General features: G+C 36.2%; 1 protein-coding gene across 1 annotated transcript in view; it reads left to right on the top strand.

Annotated features, from left to right (window-relative positions):
- VPS13A (vacuolar protein sorting 13 homolog A) overlaps positions 1-19212 on the top strand; it is a 108284-nt gene that overhangs the window by 14916 nt on the left and 74156 nt on the right. The window contains exons 11-22 of the mRNA XM_082497960.1: positions 928-1055; positions 1283-1389; positions 3332-3503; positions 3860-3922; positions 6852-6987; positions 7672-7766; positions 8974-9116; positions 10433-10634; positions 10724-10838; positions 13401-13537; positions 16600-16732; positions 17529-17646. Coding sequence (XP_082354086.1) covers positions 928-1055; positions 1283-1389; positions 3332-3503; positions 3860-3922; positions 6852-6987; positions 7672-7766; positions 8974-9116; positions 10433-10634; positions 10724-10838; positions 13401-13537; positions 16600-16732; positions 17529-17646 — 1549 coding nt within the window. The remainder of the gene's footprint in view (positions 1-927; positions 1056-1282; positions 1390-3331; positions 3504-3859; positions 3923-6851; positions 6988-7671; positions 7767-8973; positions 9117-10432; positions 10635-10723; positions 10839-13400; positions 13538-16599; positions 16733-17528; positions 17647-19212) is intronic.

Raw genomic sequence — 19212 nt, 5'->3', positions numbered from 1 at the left:
GCTAAATACAGAGACAATGAATAGAAATGCCACTTCATAAAACGTGTAGATAAAAGTAAAATAAACTTCACAAGAAGTACAGGGATTCGAATGAAACAGAGGTAAATTGGTGTAAATGTGGTTTCATCCTGCAAAAAAGTCTGTTTCCACTCGTTTGAACCTTTCAGTGAATTTAGAATACTCGGTATGTAGATGGTATACCGGTATTTCTGTTGAAACCAAAAGAATTTTATTTGATAGAAGTGCAATTTACATAAATTCAAGTAATATGCAAATTTTTGTTGTTGGATCAATTGGTGAAACAGATGGAAACATTGATCTAAACATGGCTTCTGAAGGCTATATCGAATGCCTGATATTGCCAAATTATGGAATAAATAAAACATTTCTGCTCTGAATATTTTTCATATGATGTTCTTCGCTTTATGTAGGATTCATATTGTTTTTTTCCATGCTTACTTGGGCTTGGATTTAGAAATGTGGAATGTTTGGTTTTATCAACTATTGTGAACATATTTTATCAAACAGTGTAAAACATCACTCACATTAAAAAAAAAAATATTCTTGTGGAGTAAGAGTTATTATGCTGAAATAAGTGCTATATTTGAAACTATCTTGTACTATAAATACCTTATAGCCAAAAAAATTAGATTTGTTTCAAATGTTTCAATTAATAGATTACATCTGCTGGTTAATACTGCATACAGGAGATTTTGTGAAAGTGTTCCACAAATATTTGTTCCACAATGTTGCCAGAATGAAAATGCAAATTCAGTATAGATTATATTATATTTTAAGCTGTGTTGATGAAGTCTGGCACTTTTATATGAATAATCTGGCATAACTTGAGCTGATAAGCGTTATGTATTGTTTATGGCAATCTTAAATAATTTAATTGGATTTTTTATATCAACTTCTGTTTTTCAGTGTTCCGCCCAATTTCAGCTAGAGCCAAACTCCTTATGAATCCCCGATCTGATGTTGACTTCTCGTCACCGAAAATGGATTTAGATGTAAATTTACAGGATATAACTGTTGAATTCAATAAGCCACAGGTATAACCTATTTTTCTGGAGTTATACGTAATGTGGTAAAAAAGTTAGTTTGTGAATAATAAAAATCAGTCCGAAATTTTATAATAAACATACGGAATTGATTAATTTCTTAGTCTTGTTTTTCTTTGTAAATTGTTTTCTTTTTAAAGAAAAGCTTGATTTATATTGTTCTCAGAAAGACATTCAGTTTCAATTTTTTTGGTGTGTTTTTTTTTTTTTTTTTCTAGTACTTCAGTGTTATGGAGCTTCTTGAGTCTATTGATATGATGACTCGAAATCTGCCATATAGGAAATACAGACCTGATGTTCCATTGCATGACAATGCCAAGACATGGTAGGCTACCTCAGAATTTGAAAATATTTTTTTTGTTACTAATTTGAAATTATTACCAAGGGATTGTTTCTTACTTAAGACTTTCAGAAGGAAATGAATTCTAACCTTCTTCCCCCCCATCCCCCTTAAGCTACCAATATTATAAAGATATTGGTGAGGACCAGTGGTTTGAAAGCTTGCATTTGCTGTCTTAAAGACCATTATCAGAAACTTATGTCTGATAGTATTTTAGTATCCTAACTGTTTTAATGTTAGGTTATATTATTATGTATATACTTTAAAATATATGTGTAATTCTAGATATACAATTATATCAATATAATATATATGATTTTATATGTATATAAAATTATATATATAAAATACATATATTATGTAGACACACACATATGTTAGGTTCTATTACAAGAACATAGCTACTATCTAAAAATAGGCAAACCTTTTCAACACAGATGGCAGAGATACAATTTATTTTCAGAAGGTTCCTTACAAATATGTTTTGAAAGTCGTGGATGTCATCTACCTTGACTTTAGCAAGGCTTTTGACACTGTCTCCCATGACATCCTCATTAGGAAGCTGAGGAAGTAAGGGCTAGATGAGGTGACAGCGAGGTGGATTGAGAGTTGGCTGCGGGACAGAACTCAGAGGGTTGTGATCAGCGGCACAGAGTCTAGTTGGAGGCCTGTAACCAGTGGTGTCCCCCAGGGGTCAATACTCGGTCCAATCTTGTTTAATATATTCATTAATGCCCTGGATGAGGGGGCAGAGTGTATCCTCAGCAAGTTCGCTGATGATACCAAACTGGGTGGGGTGGCTGACACCCCAGAGGGCCATGCTGCCATCCAGCGTGACCTGGACAGGCTGGAGAGCTGGGCAGAGAAGAACCTAATGAGGTTCAACAAAAGCAAGTGCAAGGTCCTGCACCTGGGGAGGAAGAATGCTAGGCACCAGTACAGGTTAGGGGCGGACCTGCTGGGAAGTAGGTCTGAGGAGAAGGATCTGGGGGTTGTGGTAGACAGTAAATTATCCATGGCCCAGCAATGTGCCCTTGTCGCCAAAAAGGCCAATGGAATCCTGGGCTGCATAGGGAAGAGTGTGGCCAGTAGGTCGCGGGAGGTCATTCTCCCCCTCTACTCTGCACTGGTGAGGCCACAACTGGAATACTGTGTCCAGTTTTGGGCTCCCCAGTTCAAGAGGGACAGGGAACTGCTGGAGCGAGTCCAGCGAAGGGCACCTAAGGTGAGTAAGGGCTTGGAGCATCTGCCTTATGAGGAAAGGCTGAGAGAGCTGGGACTCTTTAGCCTGGAGAAGAGAAGGCTGAGGGGAGACCTTATTATGGCGTACAAGTATCTAAAGGGTGGGTTGAAGGAGGATGGAGCCAGGCTCTTTTCAATGGTTCCAAGTAACAGGATGAGGGGCAATGGGCACAAGTTAGAACATAGGAAGTTCCGTTCAAATACACGGAAAAACTTCTTTACAGTGAGGGTGACAGAGCACTGGCACAGGCTGCCCAGGGAGGTTGTGGAGTCCCCTTCTCTGGAGATTTTCAAGACCCACCTGGATGCAGTCCTGAGTAATGTGCTCTAGGCAATGCTGCTTTAGCAGGGGAGTTGGACTAGATGATCTCTAGAGGTCCCTTCCAACTCTGATAATTCTGTGATTCTGTGATTATTTACACACACACACACACACACATATTTATATACGTGGGCACTTTTTGTACAAGGTTACTTTTTAATTTTAGGAAATAGCAACCTATCAACTTTGTGTCGAAAAAAAAATTAAAATCCTTCAGTTCCTGTATTGATCAGAAGTGTGGTATTAGACAAGGGATTTCACTCTTTCACAACTTGAGGTTGTATCCAGTGGGAGTCTGTATAGTTCTAGGTGTCTTTTCATGTGAAGAAATGTAAACTGTACTTAATTTGCTTTTGCTTTTAGGTGGAAATATGTTATTTATGGCATCCTTGAAGTCAATGTTCAACCTAAGCTCCAAATGTGGTCATGGGAACATATTCGGCACCACAGGAAACAAGTGAAGAACTATAAGGACATGTATAAAACAAAGATAACATCAAAAAAACCTAATGACGAAATTTTAAAATTGTTGGAGGTTAGCCATTTTCCATTAAAGGCTTAAGTATTGTTTGTCTTGCTGTTTTCTTAAACTTAAATGTTTGCATGTTCCTAAGTCAGTATTAAGTTATAATAAAATCAGTGGCCAGATTTGCAACTTCATCAGTACCTTTCTCTGTGAGTAGTATTAACAAACATATTAATTTTTTAAAGTAGAAACAGCAGTGAAGAAAAAGTTAAACTGATGTGCTTTTTATTTCAAGTTTTAAGTTTTCAGCTTGAGCAAATTCACTTGGGTTGCACTGAGTCGTTTACTGTCATTTCCTGTAAAAATGAGCTGTGAAATCTAACCAAATGAAATTGTCAAAAAATAATTTCTCACCTCCTTTCTAGGAATTCGAAAAGTCTTTGGATATTTTTAACATCACTCTAGCAAGGCAACAAGCAGAAGTTGAGGTAATGTTTCATCATTTAAGTAAGTCTAAGAATAACTGCAACATGAGGTTGAGGATATTTTACTACACATGGGCATTTTAGTTCTAGTGATTGAATTTTGCATCGTACAGTATTTCTATTTTGCTTGTATTTCACATCTGATATTATAAGGCATAGTTAGTTTCAGCCTGTAATTAAGCAAAAATCAAATAACTCCATATACTGCTTTTTCAGAATAACTGATCTTGTATAAATTTCTTTCCACTTTTGTTGAGGAAGATCTACTGTGGAAAATATGACGACAGCCTAGACTATTAGTTTATTCCTTTCCTTCCTGATAAGCTATTATGTACGCTGAACACCTCTATATGTAGTATGTTGAGCTTTTGTTACTATTTGCAAATGTTACTTTGAGTACAGCAAATGCAGAATACATTTAAGTAGATAATCACAATTAGGCAAGATAATATGACTTGAGTAGTTACACTTAATTTGTTACCCTTGTTTTTCCTAGGTTAGTGTACTGTTTAGTTTTCAGTGTAGTTTCTGAGGATCATTCCAGGAGACTGAAGTGAAATCTGTATAGGTTTTCTCAAAAATCTGTGAAGTGGTCTTTGTCCATTAGTAATCAATGTGACTAAGCAGGATGTGAAGTTTAGAATCTGAAGTAATGTACTGATAATTAAACTTCATGAACGTTAATGACTTCTTATGGCTTGAAAGAAGTTAGATTTTTTTTTTTTTTTGTGGAGTATATTAAGTATGGTATGAATGCAGTTACTGCAGTGATAGACGCTGTGCTTCTGAACCAAAAATCTAAACAGGACTACATAAATGTGATTTTTTTTTTCCCCCTTCTAGTTGTCTGTATATACACCCCCATTTGGGTGCTTCTATGATCATTATTCGGACTTTTACAGAGCCAGAAGACATGTTCATGTTCTTCCCCATCAGCTGTTTGGCTGAACTGGAGTGCTTTTCATGAGAAGGATTTTAGTGTTTTGTTTTAGGTCTCATTTAATTTTGGCATGTTTTTATCTTGTACAGTATAGTTTCTTTTGGTTTTATCTTTTCCTCCTATTTTTTGCAAGGTGTGGGAGATTCCAAAGAATTTCCTGTCTAGTTTTAGTCTTCTTTTCTTCAGTGTGATCATGCTGCTTACAAAAAGTTATGTCATATTGCATTCCTGACCAGTTTTCCAGTTCTGAGTTTTAAGAAGGTTTCTGTAGTGCTTAAAAGTAGGTTGCAAGCAAATGAATTTTCATTTGTTTGGGTTTTAAGCCTTCCATTTGAAAAGTTTTAGAAAAGGATCTTGAAATTTCTGCTAGCCAACTCTCTGAATTTATTTCCAAGTAATGAAAATCAGGTCACAGTGATTCTAAACTGTGTTCTACGTCCAGCTATCTGTGAGAACCCATCCGTCTTATTCATATCAGGTCATACCTCTGAAAAAGGTCTCAAAGGACTTGTAACAGGCAAATCTACTACTAGCTTGGTATCCTGACAGCCTTACATCTACTAGGAATTTAAAGGAGCACCCTTTAGGGCTGAGTAAAGCCAGATAAAGGACCCTACTGTTTGTTAAGCTTTTTTTTTTTTTTTTTTTTTTTTTTTTTAAAAATTATGCCTTAGAGTTGAATTTCTCTAGACCTTGAAATCTAGCTCCCCAGAACTCACATTTGTGAACACAATATCATCTGATTTTCTGGAAGTTTTGTAGTAAGAACTTTATATTCCATACCTTGGGCCACTTTTTAATCTTTATCACTAGTGCACTAAGTACCAAACACTAGTTTCAGTAAGGCAAGCATGAAGTCTCTATATCAGGTAGCTTGAGAAATTTTGTGCTTTCAGTCTAGAGAAGACTTCACAGATGATTTGACTAAATATGAATAGCATCACTTCTTTTTCTCCATGGCAGTTTTCTTTCAGCACCAACTCCTTGGTGTCTTAGGAACCTCTAATTTCAGAGGTTTAACGGCCCTTTTCTCTAAGGCTCTGTCCGTTCTTTCCTTGGACTGTTTGCTCTGTAACATCTGCTTAATGACTTGGTATCCTTTATAAAGAGGAATTTGGAGGATTTTGTTCAAACTTTTTGAGGCCTTGTGTTGTTTAGCTGTCATTCTGCATCATCTCTCTGAGGTGAATCAGTAATAGCAATTCAGAAGCCTTTATGTTTTTGTGGTGAGTCCTGCCTTCCGTTGGCCTGTGGGTGGATAGATGTGACAAGTCCCTAAAAAGTTCTGATTTATAGGTAGCTGTTTTCCCTGAAAGTGTTGCAGAGAGATCTTGGGTTTTTTGAATGCTGTGAAGGGGTCTGTCTCGGTCACTTTGGGTATCCCATTTACTAGAGCATCTCTAAATTCTTATTTAGAGGCTTATCTGCAAGTGTTTTCAGTCTTTTCAGATCACATTAGTCATGAAGAAAAATAATTAGTTTGTGTGGTCCACTACAGTTTTGAGAACCCCTCTGTCGCTTAAATCAGCTTGATGGTTGTTTGCCATCCCTTATGCCAAACTTTCAGTGGTCAAGTCTGGAGGTATTTTGTACTTTCTATGAGGACCCAGTATTGGAATCATCATTGGCATCATAGAGGACATCCCCTAGTTGTTGAAATAATGAGTGTGGGAAAAGGGACAGCTTCCTTATTATTATTATTATAGCTATATATATATATCAGAAACATTTATTGACTTAAAATCAGCTACCTTTTGCTGGTTTTGCTCATAAAGGTGGTCGATTTTATTCAAGTGAGGATTGGTCTGTTGATGCAGTGTGTACTTGAAAAAGTTATTCAAAGAAAAACTAAAAAATAACATGTTGCCTTTTCAGTGGTTGTCTAATGATGTTTTGATGTGTTAGAGCATATCTTGAGTCTCTATTTTCCTTAGGAAAATGAAGAAAGCAGCATGAAGAAAATGACTTGTTTGAGTATTTTTTAAATTTCAGGCAACAAAGGCTGGATTAAAAATCTACAGACCAGGAGTAAAACAAGATGATGAAAATTCTGGTGGATGGTTTAGTTGGATATGGAGCTGGTCAGGTGAAAAAAAGGATGAACAAAAACAAGAAGTAAAGGGTTCAAGTACGTTCATTTATTGGTATATTTTTCTGTTATTAAAAATGGCTTATTACAATAATAGGTCCCTCGCAATGGAACTTTAGATTTGTTTAATATTTGGACTATTGGATTATTGACATTTACATTTTGTCTTAGCCTTTTTTTTTTTTGCAGATGAAGTTGTTAATTGCATGTTACAGAGGTATCTTACAATTCCTTCCATAGGTCTTTCTGCACTGTCTTCAATTTGTGTTTTCTCCTGCCATGGTTTTTGCATTTGTTTCCATGGTGTACTGTGTATAGGGATTTGAAGAATGTGCTAGAAAACATTAGCAGTTAATAGAATGTAAACAATTTTACTTCCGTTCATTTTATAATTTGGCTATTTCATGCAGTGTGTTAGTTTGATTCACTTAAGTACAGGGCATCTAGTAAAGGTTGTGGAACACAAATTAAATCAGGAAGGTTGCTTCTATTGTTAGCAAGCTAGGAAACGGAGTAGGTCAGAAAAAAAGTTTTAACTACATTTTTAAAGCATGCTGTAAGAGACTCAAGACTTTAAACCTCAGGGTTTTTTGACTAATTCAGGACAATGTTAACAGTATCTACTGTACGTTATAGAGCTACCAAGCACTGGAAAGTATGTAACAGTATTCTCATTTTTCAGATACCTATATTGAGTTTAACTAATCTCTTGCAATGTGACAGGTCTTGAAGAGCTGATGACATGTGAAGAGAAGGCTAAACTTTATGCAGCAATTGGATATAGTGAAACAGCTGTGGATCCAACCCTTCCAAAATCAGTATGTCATAATCAACTATGATACCAAACAATCGGTAGATTTATCTACTAATAAAAATCTAAAGATAATACAATCACTTTTAAAATTACTTGAAGCTCTGTCTCCATATTTGAATACTGTTCTGACACTTTTTAATTAAGTTACTACATGCTGGTTTTGTACAGAACAGAACAACCTTAGATGTAGTTTCACGAAAGTGGTTATAGAGCTTACTTTGGATATTCTGAAAGGCTGAAAGGATATTATGAGGAAAGGCTGAGAGAGCTGGGACTCTTTAGCCTGGAGAAGAGAAGGCTGAGGGGAGACCTTATTATGGCATACAAGTATCTAAAGGGTGGGTTGAAGGAGGATGGAGCCAGGCTCTTTTCATTGGTTCCAAGTGACAGGACGAGGGGCAATGGGCACAAGTTAGAACACAGGAAGTTCCGTTCAAATACACGGAAACACTTCTTTACGGTGAGGGTGACAGAGCACTGGCACAGGCTGCCCAGGGAGGTTGTGGAGTCCCCTTCCCTGGAGATTTTCAAGACCCGCCTGGATGCAGTCCTGAGTAATGTGCTCTAGGCAATCCTGCTTTAGCAGGGGAGTTGGACTAGATGATCTCTAGAGGTCCCTTCCAACTCTGATGATTCTGTGATTCTGTGAAATTTTGCTCTCTCAGGCTAGAGTAAAATCATATAAGTAGTGTATTGTTGTTTAAGTTATGAAATCCTTCATATATCCTCTTACGATATTCAGAAACTTTTAAAGAAAATGCAGTAAGTGATCCACTGGAATCTTAAATATGAGTGATAGATAAGGTAGAGTAGGTAAGTATATAAGGAAAGAGGTGATTGAAGGACTGTAGTGGGGAAGAACAATGTTTTTGAACGATTCAGAAATAGTCTGATAAGTCATCTTTATGTGAGATACCATGCATGGTACGATGGGCTGCCTTCCAACTCTACATCAGAAGCCTTTTATCTCAAAATGTGGTGTAAAGACATCAAAGACATCTGTTTGTAAGCATGGTCTACTCTTACTTTAACCCTGCCTCTTCATAGTATCTATTTGGGAGTGACTTTTACACTAGCTGTGATACAAGCTATTTATAACACTAGAAAAATAATGTCAAACTGATATTTGTGGTTTTCATCTCTTCCTAAATTGTATCAAAATGTGTATTAATATATTTTATAATCCCCTGTTGTTTTTCCTGCATACCTAGTATGAAGCCATGAAGTTCTCTGTGAAGCTATTAAGCATGTCAATATCATTAAGAGAAAACAAGCAAACTCCTGAGCTGGTAGCATTTGCATTAACTGGCTTGAGTACAGTGTTTACCCAACGACCAGGTGCACAAGCAATAAGGTGAACTTTCTCTATCAAAATGTTTTTGCTTCGCATGAAATTATGATTACTAATAGGCATTTTAAGGTTCTGTTACGATGTTTGCCTTCCGTTTCTCACTGTCATTTCTTGTGCAGTTTGGGAGCAGAATCATCCTGCAACTGATGGAAAAAGTGAACGAATACTGTTTCCATGATTATGTTCTCTCCATCTTCAGAATTTCTTATGCCAATACAAATTTTCTACTTTTTTTTTTCTGTTTATCGTTGTTATATGCAAGCAGTTCAGTTGCTAACTTGTTTCTTGCTTTGAAAAATAACTTACTCCTTTTGAAACTTATCTGAGCAAGATGATCTCGTAACCACTCATGTACAGGCATTTAACATGACTGCAAAGTTCTTGAGTTTTCAGTTGAGCTTTTAGATTTGCAGAAGAGAGCTGCAACTGATTATTTGGGCTTTGTTTTGTGCTTTCACAGTACGTGATGGAAAGCAGCGATATGAAATATTTTCATTTCAAATGTAATGACTTAAAAATTCTGGTGGAGGGTATCCTTTCTGTTTTAAACCTTGTCCCCTCTATTAGTATAATCTATGTGTGATATTAAGATACTATTGATCTTGCTGAGTTTTGTGCATAATTTCTTTAAAGTTTTTCTTGCAACTGTATTGCTTGTTGCCTTGTGCATCCAAATGGCCCTAATAATGATAGCATACTGAGAAAAATGGAAGAAAGTGTTATATTTTTACGGTGAAACACTTTCCTTTTGAGTGTTGGGAGATAGAGATCTTCAACTGAGAGTTGTTGAAGAGGTGGACAGGGTATTGAAAAAGAAAAAAATCCAACACCTAAAAAATACTTCCTCAAAGTACTGAGGCTATTAATCTTCTGCTTCTGTTGTGGTGTTTCTTTTATTTCTCTGCACTGGAACCCTTCACCCTCTGCTGTATCTCTGTTCCACAGTATAAACTGTGCCATCTAGTTCCTGAGCTCATGCTACGGAATTCCCATTTGCATGTCTCTTCCTTGCCCTGATACCTGCCCTCATGAAAAGTGTATGAAGTGAATAATTGGGACCCGCTTTCTTATTTACTCAAGGGTGGCTAATAGGCACAGAAAGTAATGAAATGGAAAACAGTTACTGTGTGAATATATGTGTTATATCCTTAGACGAAGCTATTTATATTTGAGCTATGGTAGAGATACGTTGTTGTTGTGGTTTGGTTTTGTTTTGGTTTGCTTTTTTACTTCCAGCTTGTTCCTCATACTCTTGCTATCTAATTGAACCTAGCCTGATGGATATTACATCTGAACATGCTGTTTACCTTTCTTTACAGATTTGAAACAAAAATTACCTCACTTGAAGTTACAGGCATGTCCCGAGAAAAGTGTACACCCTGTCTCCTATCTTCTCGAACGGTCTATTCGGACAAGAGTACCTCACTCTTAAGCATAATGTTTGAGACTAATCCTTTGGATGAGAAAGCTGATCAGAGGCTTAGAATTGAATCGCAGCCACTGGAAATAGTGTATGATGCGGTAAGTAAATATTTGCATAAGTTACAAAACTTGAAAAATCGTACTTAATAGTGAATTTGCCATGTATCATTTTTGCTTTATTTTAACAGATGACAATAAACAGCTTAGTAGACTTCTTCAGGCCTCCGAAAGATGTACATTTAGAGCAATTGACATCAGCAACTCTGATGAAGCTTGAAGAGTTCCGTGAAAAAACATCAACAGGCAAGTGCTGCATGCTCTTCTGATTGCACACTCGGAAGAATTTTAGATTCTACGAGTATGAAAATGCTGTATCTTCCCATATGGAGAGGCATGTATCCAAGTGATAGCTTTCTAACACAACACCTAAATAAGCTGAATTCTTCGATCTCATTACAAACTATTTGTTCTAGGTATTGGATAATTTTATGTCTGTATCTTTTTCAACTTCAACTTTCTTTTTGAAATATGCTTCACACCCTGAGGTAGTATTTCAGTATTTATTCTGTTGTACTCCATGCAGAGTTTAAAACAGTTTGTTACTTCCAACTTTTCTGTTTTGCTCCTCTGAGTATCTAAATGGCTGTAATGGTTTCACACTCTTTAAAAACCGATACTGCGATATTGGGCCTCTAACAAAACCCCTAAATCCTTTCCAGAGTTGTTGCTTTTCAGGACACTATCTGCCTTTGTGTAGGTGTTTTCCACTTCCTTTATTCCTCAGTGAATGTTGATTTTGATCTTGACTGACTCAGATCAAGTCATATAAACTATATTTATACCTCTTCCAGTTACTCACCATTAAAGCCATTCCTCTAGTTTTAATTTCATCCTAGGTTTTTATCTCTAGAGATCTTACATTTGGAGACATGAATAGAAATGGTGAATGCTTTTTAGACTAACACTGAGATTTCTGGAATTAACTTGTTTTTAGTAGGGATGTTTGAGGCTTTATAGATCTGAGGTGTGTCCAGTGCAGTGTACTGTCTCTGGCTGTGGATGGGAGAGGATGATAAGGGGAGATTTCATATATCATTTCTTTTAAAAGGAAAAAAATAATCAATGAATGGGTTTTTTAACCTCATTTAAATTTGTAACCTGTTCACCTTTAAATTGAACATAGAAAAAATATTTCTATTCATTAGTTCTTCTTCGACTGAACTGTTAATTAAGGACTAATGTCAGATTAACCAGTCAAAGTTAGGTCAATCTGCTTGCTTGTCATTTCTATCAAAAACTTCTCTAGAAATCCTGAATATATATCTTCTGAGATTATTTTGATAAATTTTACTTAGATTCCATATGCATGGTTTTCTTCTCATTACCACCAAATACGCTGGTTCTGATCATGATTAGTTTTTTTGAGGAAACGTGAAATCACACTATGCGTCTAAATTTAAGTATAGCATTGCTTTAGAGGTATACCCAATGACTCTTACCTTCACAAGAATGCTGAGTTGCCCACAGTAATCTGAACGTTTGTTCCACTCACAAATGAGAAGCCTAATGGACGTTTCTAAAAATATGCTGTGCATTGCTTGTAAAATCTTGGTTGAGACTTACAAAATTACTAGGGGAAGAAGATTTGATCTGCAGAATATATTGTTGCAGGAGACTACCCTAGTCTCAGAGGTAGAATAAAAAGATGGAATCATACCAATATAATTAATACGTTCAGACTTGCAGTCCTTCTCAGGAAAGAATTCTTAACACTTTTCTTTCAAGCAGTACAAGATATCTGGAAAATACTGGGGAACTTTGAACGGCAGAAGTGAAGGAACTTGCTACACCAAAATAGTTACAATTTTCAGCACCACTAAAAGACGTTACAAGAGTGTTGTTCCCCAGAGTTCAATTTATGGACTCAGCTACATTCAGTTCCTAAACTGAAAAAATCTTAATCTTATTATTAATCCATGTTATTTTATCTTGCAAATTGTGATATGTGGTTGTTATCCAGTTCTTCATTGACCAATGTAATTCTTCTGTAGCAGAACGACCTTTGATAACGTTGGAACAGTTTTAATTGCTTTCTTACCAATGTGTGTGTGTTGCAGCATCACGTTGTCATCTTTGTAATTTATTATCTCTAGTTCGGCGATCATCAGCTTGTTGCACCTGGCCAATATTTAATGGGTTGTGGCTGTATTCTAAGGCAGCTTTCAGTGTAACTTGAAGCAAGACCATTCATTCCTCTTCAGATGATCATTCATTCCTCTTCAGATGACCAAAAACTAAAATTTGATATCAGATGTTCTGACAGTCTGAATTTCCCAACTAATTGCTTGATTTTTACACAGAATTTTTGTAAGACCTGATACTTGCTGTTCTTCAGCATCTCAAGGTGGAGATGCTTGTCAGCAGAATCAGTGTGAACTTCAGTATTTCAGTAGTAACAACACTAGCGGTTTGGCCAGTGCAGCTGGATACTCCCAATAAGAACAATTAAATTCTGAATCTATGGAGCACAATGAGTTAACTCAGCAATTGCCAAGTTGCAGTACACATTACTGTGCTCAGTATGGTACTTTTTTGGATTTGCATGTGTTGTGTTCCTGTCTCCGCTTGTCCATTAGCATTGTTGGCTATCATCATTTCATCCACTTGGTGCTTCTTTAAAGGCTGCCTATAATTATTGGTTCACAAGAAACCTGAAGAAATGTCTGTATCTGCATTTAAACTTAGTTATCTAGCATTCACAGCTCATTTAAAGTTAGACTTGGATTTCTTTTTATAGCTTCTTTTAATTCCATAGCTTCTGTATGGATTACTTTGTTTATATTTAATAATTATATTATTTTTCAGGTTTGTTGTATGTTATTGAAACCCAGAAAGTTCTTGACCTCAAAATTAACCTCATGGCTTCATATATCATTGTTCCACAAAAAGGATTTTATGAGCGTACGTCAAATTTACTACTTCTGGATCTTGGTAGTCTTAAGGTATGTATTTACCTAACGGAATAAGTTACTGAAAATGATAGTTCAGCTTTTATGTGATTTCCAGTTTTTTGTGGTACTGGTTAAGTAAACTGCAAGAGGAACCTTTATGTATTGTGTATTTATTTTAAACTGCTTTCCAGTCAAGGCAGAAATTACTGAACTCTTCTCAGTAGATTCTTTCAACCCAAAAGAATTGTTAGAATTGATGCTTTGATCTGCTATGTGGAAAATGTTGTATAATTTTTTACCTTAGAATATAAAATAGTAGACTTCCATGATTAAGTGGTCATATTATTTTTAATATTACTGTTATTCTTGTTATCAATTACCTTTTGGTCAGTCAGTTTACTTTAAAGTGAGAGAAGTAAACAAGTTGGTGATTTATAAAATAACCTAGATAAAATTAGAGGTATGTTTGAGATACTTCATGAAAGGGAAAAGTCAAAAAGGTAGTTTAATGATGTATTTAAAATTTTAATTTAGCACTGTAAAATCATACAAGAGACTGTTTCTACGTATTATTAGCAATTTTCTTAGTCATTGGTGCACTTGTGTTCTTTCAGGACAAATGATCTTGCATGTATACAGGCAGTTAATTTTTTTTTAATTGTACTCTGAGTGAGAATGATTCTGCCACTTACTATCTGTTTAGGTTGCCTTATCTGCTTTTTTTAATTAGAATTTGTTTCAAAGCTTAAAATCTTGCTAAAGTGAAGTGAGTTTTCTATGTCTGCCACAGACTGACTTTCTGAGCATGTGGGTTTCAGTTAGAATCACTGAATAGTTTGGGTTGAAAGGGATGTTTAAAGGTCATCTAGTCCAACTCTCTGCAATGAGCAGGGATGTCTTCCACTAGATCAGGTTGCTCAGAGCCCTGTCCAACCTGACCTTGACCGTTTCCAGGAAGGGGGCCTCCAAAACTTCTCTAGGCAACCTGTTCCAGTGTCTCACTACCCTCATCATAAAAAACTTTCTCCCTTCTATCTAGTCTGAATCTACCCTCTTTTAGTTTACAATCATTACCCCTTGTCCTACCACAATGGGTCCTGCTGAAAAGTCTGTCTCTGTCTTTCTGAGAACCTCCTTTATATATTGAAAGGCCGCAGTAAGGCTTCCCCAGAGCCTTCTCTTCCCCAGGCTGAACAACCCCAATTCTCTCAGCCTTTCATCACAGGAGAGGTGTTCCAGCCCTCGGGTGATCTTTGTGGCCCTCCTCTGGACCTGCTCCAACAGGTCTATATCCGTCTTATGTTGGGGGCTCCAGAGCTGGACACAGTACTCCTGGTATGGTCTCATGAGAGCGGAGTAGAGGGGCAGAATCACCTCCCTCGACCTGCTGGTAGCACTTCTTTTGATGCAGCCCAGGATATGGTTGGCTTTCAGGGCTCCAAGGCTTGTGTCCAGCTTTTCATCCACCAGTATCCCCAAGTCCTTCTCCTTTGGGCTGCTCTCAATCCCTTCATCCCCAGCCTGTACTGATTGATACTGGGGGTTGCCCTGATCCAGGTGCAGGACCCTGCAGTTGGCCTTGTTGAAAAAGACTGTATCGGGTGCTTCAGAAAGTGGAATTACTGAAAAGGACTGCTGTGTGGATATTAAAATAATTTGGATTTGCAACTAGATCACTTATTTCAGTGACTAATAATTTTACCAGCTCTTCTGAATGCTGGTCAGTTGTAGGCACTTTGTAGAGTTCAATAATAAATCTGTATGTTGATATGCTTGAGATAGCCTCTTAAATCTAATAGGGGGGGGGGAATAGAAAAGCCCACCTCCTCTACTCCAGCCATAGGAAATTACTCTCAAAATAATACATAGAAGAATACATTTCAAAATCCAACTCCAGTAAATGTGTCTGGGATTTTTTTTTTTCTGAAATGGATGAGTAATTGTTATAATGGATGGTACTCTTTGATTGGTTCCTGTCCTTTAATAGAAATGCAAAGTGAGATGAAGAAATTGGGCAATACCAAACGAACAAAGTTAGATGCCTCTCAGGATATGAATTCTTTTTTCACACTGAGTGACATATGCTTAAGTGAGATGTGGGTCATTCGTTGAACGAGTATGTCTAATACAAAACAAATAGTCTTTTTCCCTCAGTTATGTACTGAATGAGGTCAAGCCCCAAGGGGGAAAATGGCGTATGAAATTAAAACTGTATCTCAATGCAGATACATAAGCAGACTTAATTAAGGCTGCACAGGCAACATTAATTTGGTAATTCTGTATTTTCAATCTGCAAGTTGTTTTTAATGTAAAGTTGTTATAGTTCGGTAGCACTGGAAAAAGATGCTGTGTTTTAGACACTAGTATTTAAACCTGTTTCATGGTTATGAACCTTATCTTGAATATTATCTGGGTCTGACAAAAGCAGGTACGGATCCAAAATTATTAGACATTTAAGGATGAGGACTGCCACATTTCATCGGAGATGAATAGTAGAGAGGGCACGTACAAATGTGAAATGTCAAAGAAGTATGGGCATCCCAAAGCTGAGTCAAAGGGATATTGACTGATATTAAAGAAAAGACATTGAACATTGGTGATGAATAGTCCAAACCTCCTTTTCCCTTTTACTCTATTTGACTAATATGTCACAAGGTAATGCCACAACTAAATTCGATGGGATTCAAAAATAGATTTCATGTTTCTGAGGTGATTAATACAGTAGTATTTTTATATATATATACACAAAAATCCCGAACAGTTATTCTACTGATTACAAAGGTTTTGAGACTTTACACTTTGGGGTACAAGACACTTATTAAAGGAAATTATTCTATACAAAATATATTATATAAAACTTCATAGGTTTTAATTCATTTTTTAATTTTGTTTCTTTCCTTGAAGAAGAAATGAGTTTAATACTCTCCATTTTTTGTTCTGATACAGACTACTGAGTTTATCTATCTCCTCTACTGTGATATTTGTAAGAGACTATACCCTTATAATGAGGATTTTAAATTTAATCTTTTGTCATTGTAGGATCGAGTATTTGTAGCATTAGTGCTTTGAATATTTTTGAAATTGATTTATGCTTTTTTGTAACTCTTTTTAAGATGGAAAGCAAAAGTCGTTCTGATTTATCAGAACTCAAAGTAGGACAAAGCACTATTGAAGATATAATGTCAAGAGCTTATGACAGTTTTGATGTCCAGCTCAGCAGTATACAGTTACTGTACAGCAAACATGGTAAGTATATTCATTAAAGTAATCTTTCTCTATGTGAGTAAAGATATTTTGGTGGTTGATGTGCCTTTTATATTTTTAACTGAAGCAGTGGAGAATCTTTGGAACATCCTTCTTTAAACTCGTGTTCTAAACTCAGTCCTATGAACATTATGAATTTCCAAAACATACCTTTAGGCCTTAGATTCCAACCTTGGCGTTTGCTAAATAGGAAACTTGCAGTAAGTCCATTGTTTTTGAAGACATCTCATTTGATTTGTTGCATAATAAATATGAGTGTTATTAATTTATTTATGGTATTTTCCTTCAGTGCCTTTTCCTTGCTTCCCTCCAAATGTAAAGCCAAATCCATAAGTAGTGGTAGGTTTGGTAATTTTGTGGGGTAAAGAAAGGATCAGAATCCCTGATTGAAGGAAACTTGTGGTAGTAGTTTGGGAACTAACAATATAGAAAGAGTCAGACCAGAGAAATCTTAAGCACTTAACCCTTAACTGTCTGGCTCCAGAGGGGAATCCAGAGCCTAAACTCCCAGTACCATGCATGTTAACAATTGGACCCTTAGAATTATACAGCATCGATGGGGTAGCTGTTTAGATGTGAACGGTAGCAATTATTAAGTAGTCTTTTATGTCTGAAGTTCAGATCTTGTATAATATGTATCAATAGAGCTGTAGAAAGATTGCGTCACCTGAATTTTTAATATATACTAACTAATATCAGTTATTTTAGTTCTGTGATATGCATAATCAGACGGAATCTCTTCCAATGTTTAAAGCATAGGTTTTCTTTGCTCTTCTAGATGAGAACTGGCAAGAGGCTCGGAAGCTGAAATATTCATCTCAACATATCTTGCAGCCCTTGGATGTAAAAGTGGAATTTAGCAGGGCTATGGTTGTTACAGATGCAAGAATGCCCAAGTATGTGTTTTTTCCTGTTTTGAAATGTTATGGTAAATTACATTTTTTAGGGGGGAAAAAAAATAATCAAGGATCTAATTATATTTGTGCTATTTTATATTGGCCATGTATGAATCTTGGAAGTAGAACACCTTCATTGAGAAAAACAGAGAATAAGAATAATTAAGAATAATTATGTTGTTATAAAATAAGTATGCATAATATATGTAAAGATTTTAATTAAAGATATTAATACCTCTTCTAAGTAGGTCTTTCTAGTAGCTACATTTCAATTCTCATTGGAAATACTGAGGAGACAAAAATCTGAACTTACAAAGTCTCATGTATAAACATCACAAAAATACTATGAAAAGTAATGTGCTGTCATACTCTCTCTCTTTCACTTAGGTTACTCGTCTCGTTTGTTTACCTACTAGAGATCACTTTTTGGGGAAACAACTCTTAATGCACTCAATTTGCACTTAGGCATATTTAGCAAAAATCCTATTGGTTATGGAAATTGTACTCAATTGGAAGAAAATGTGTGGTGTTATTAATGGTGAAAGGTTGATGTTAAAGATCACTGTATCAAAGTGGCAAAGATAAACTTTGCACATCTTCACTATTGTCTGATAAGGACACTACTACCTAAAAAAAATCTCATCAGTTTTGAAGTACTTGCAAACCAGCACATCAATGCATTATGAGTTAATTTTGTTTATTAAGTCATTAATAAGAATCATATTCTTACACTACAGCAAGCTAATATATGCTTATTTCATTCTTAACACTGTTGGAAATTCAGATTTTAGCTAGGCACTTCAGAAAATTAATGGCATAAAAATAGACCTTGGCTATTGCAGCAAATTGTTTAGTACAAACTGCAAGAGGCAGTTTCTGAAAGAAAAGGACAACAAACAACCTAGGATTTGCTTAGTCAGAAAAAAAAACCCTAAAAGTTATGTACCTCCCTGGTGCTGTGTATTATGAGTGCAGATCAATGATGGCATGGTGCCACCTTCTGGAGAGCTGGGAGGCCAGGTTCTGAATTTTGATGCTTGACTTTGGAAAGAATACAATGTTTCATATACTTTTTCTCTGTTTGGTGGAGAAGGTAAGATAAGGGGAATACAACTCACAAGAATCTGTTTTTCTTGTGCCCAAAAATCCAGGGAGGGAAGGTGAGATTTCATTTATATTTCATTTCATTTATATTTAATAGAATGTCATTTTAATATAGATTTGTAATCGACATCTCTCCAAGTTATGCTAGTATAACCTGGATTAGGGAGTGTCTGCTCTTAATGAGAACACCTGTTGCAGTACTGGAGTACTACCTGTCTGTCTTGGCTACCAGCTGTGCTTCTCCTTTTGGCAGTTTATGTGTCTAGAATGATTCAGGGAAATTTTTCCCTAATGGATATTATTTCTGTATTCGGAATTCTCATGCAGTCACTTACTTGACAGTAAATAGTTTCTACCTGTGTTTAGAAATTTGCAAATTTTTCTTCCACTGATGTGGTAATATTTCTTGGAGATCAGCTGCTGCATCGTCCTGAGTACCTGCATGGTCTATGACCGTTAGGA

Source organism: Vanellus vanellus (assembly GCF_965231255.1).
Source record: "Vanellus vanellus genome assembly, chromosome: Z".
NCBI classification, from domain to species: domain Eukaryota; kingdom Metazoa; phylum Chordata; class Aves; order Charadriiformes; family Charadriidae; genus Vanellus; species Vanellus vanellus.
This window is presented reverse-complemented; position numbering and strand designations above follow the sequence as displayed.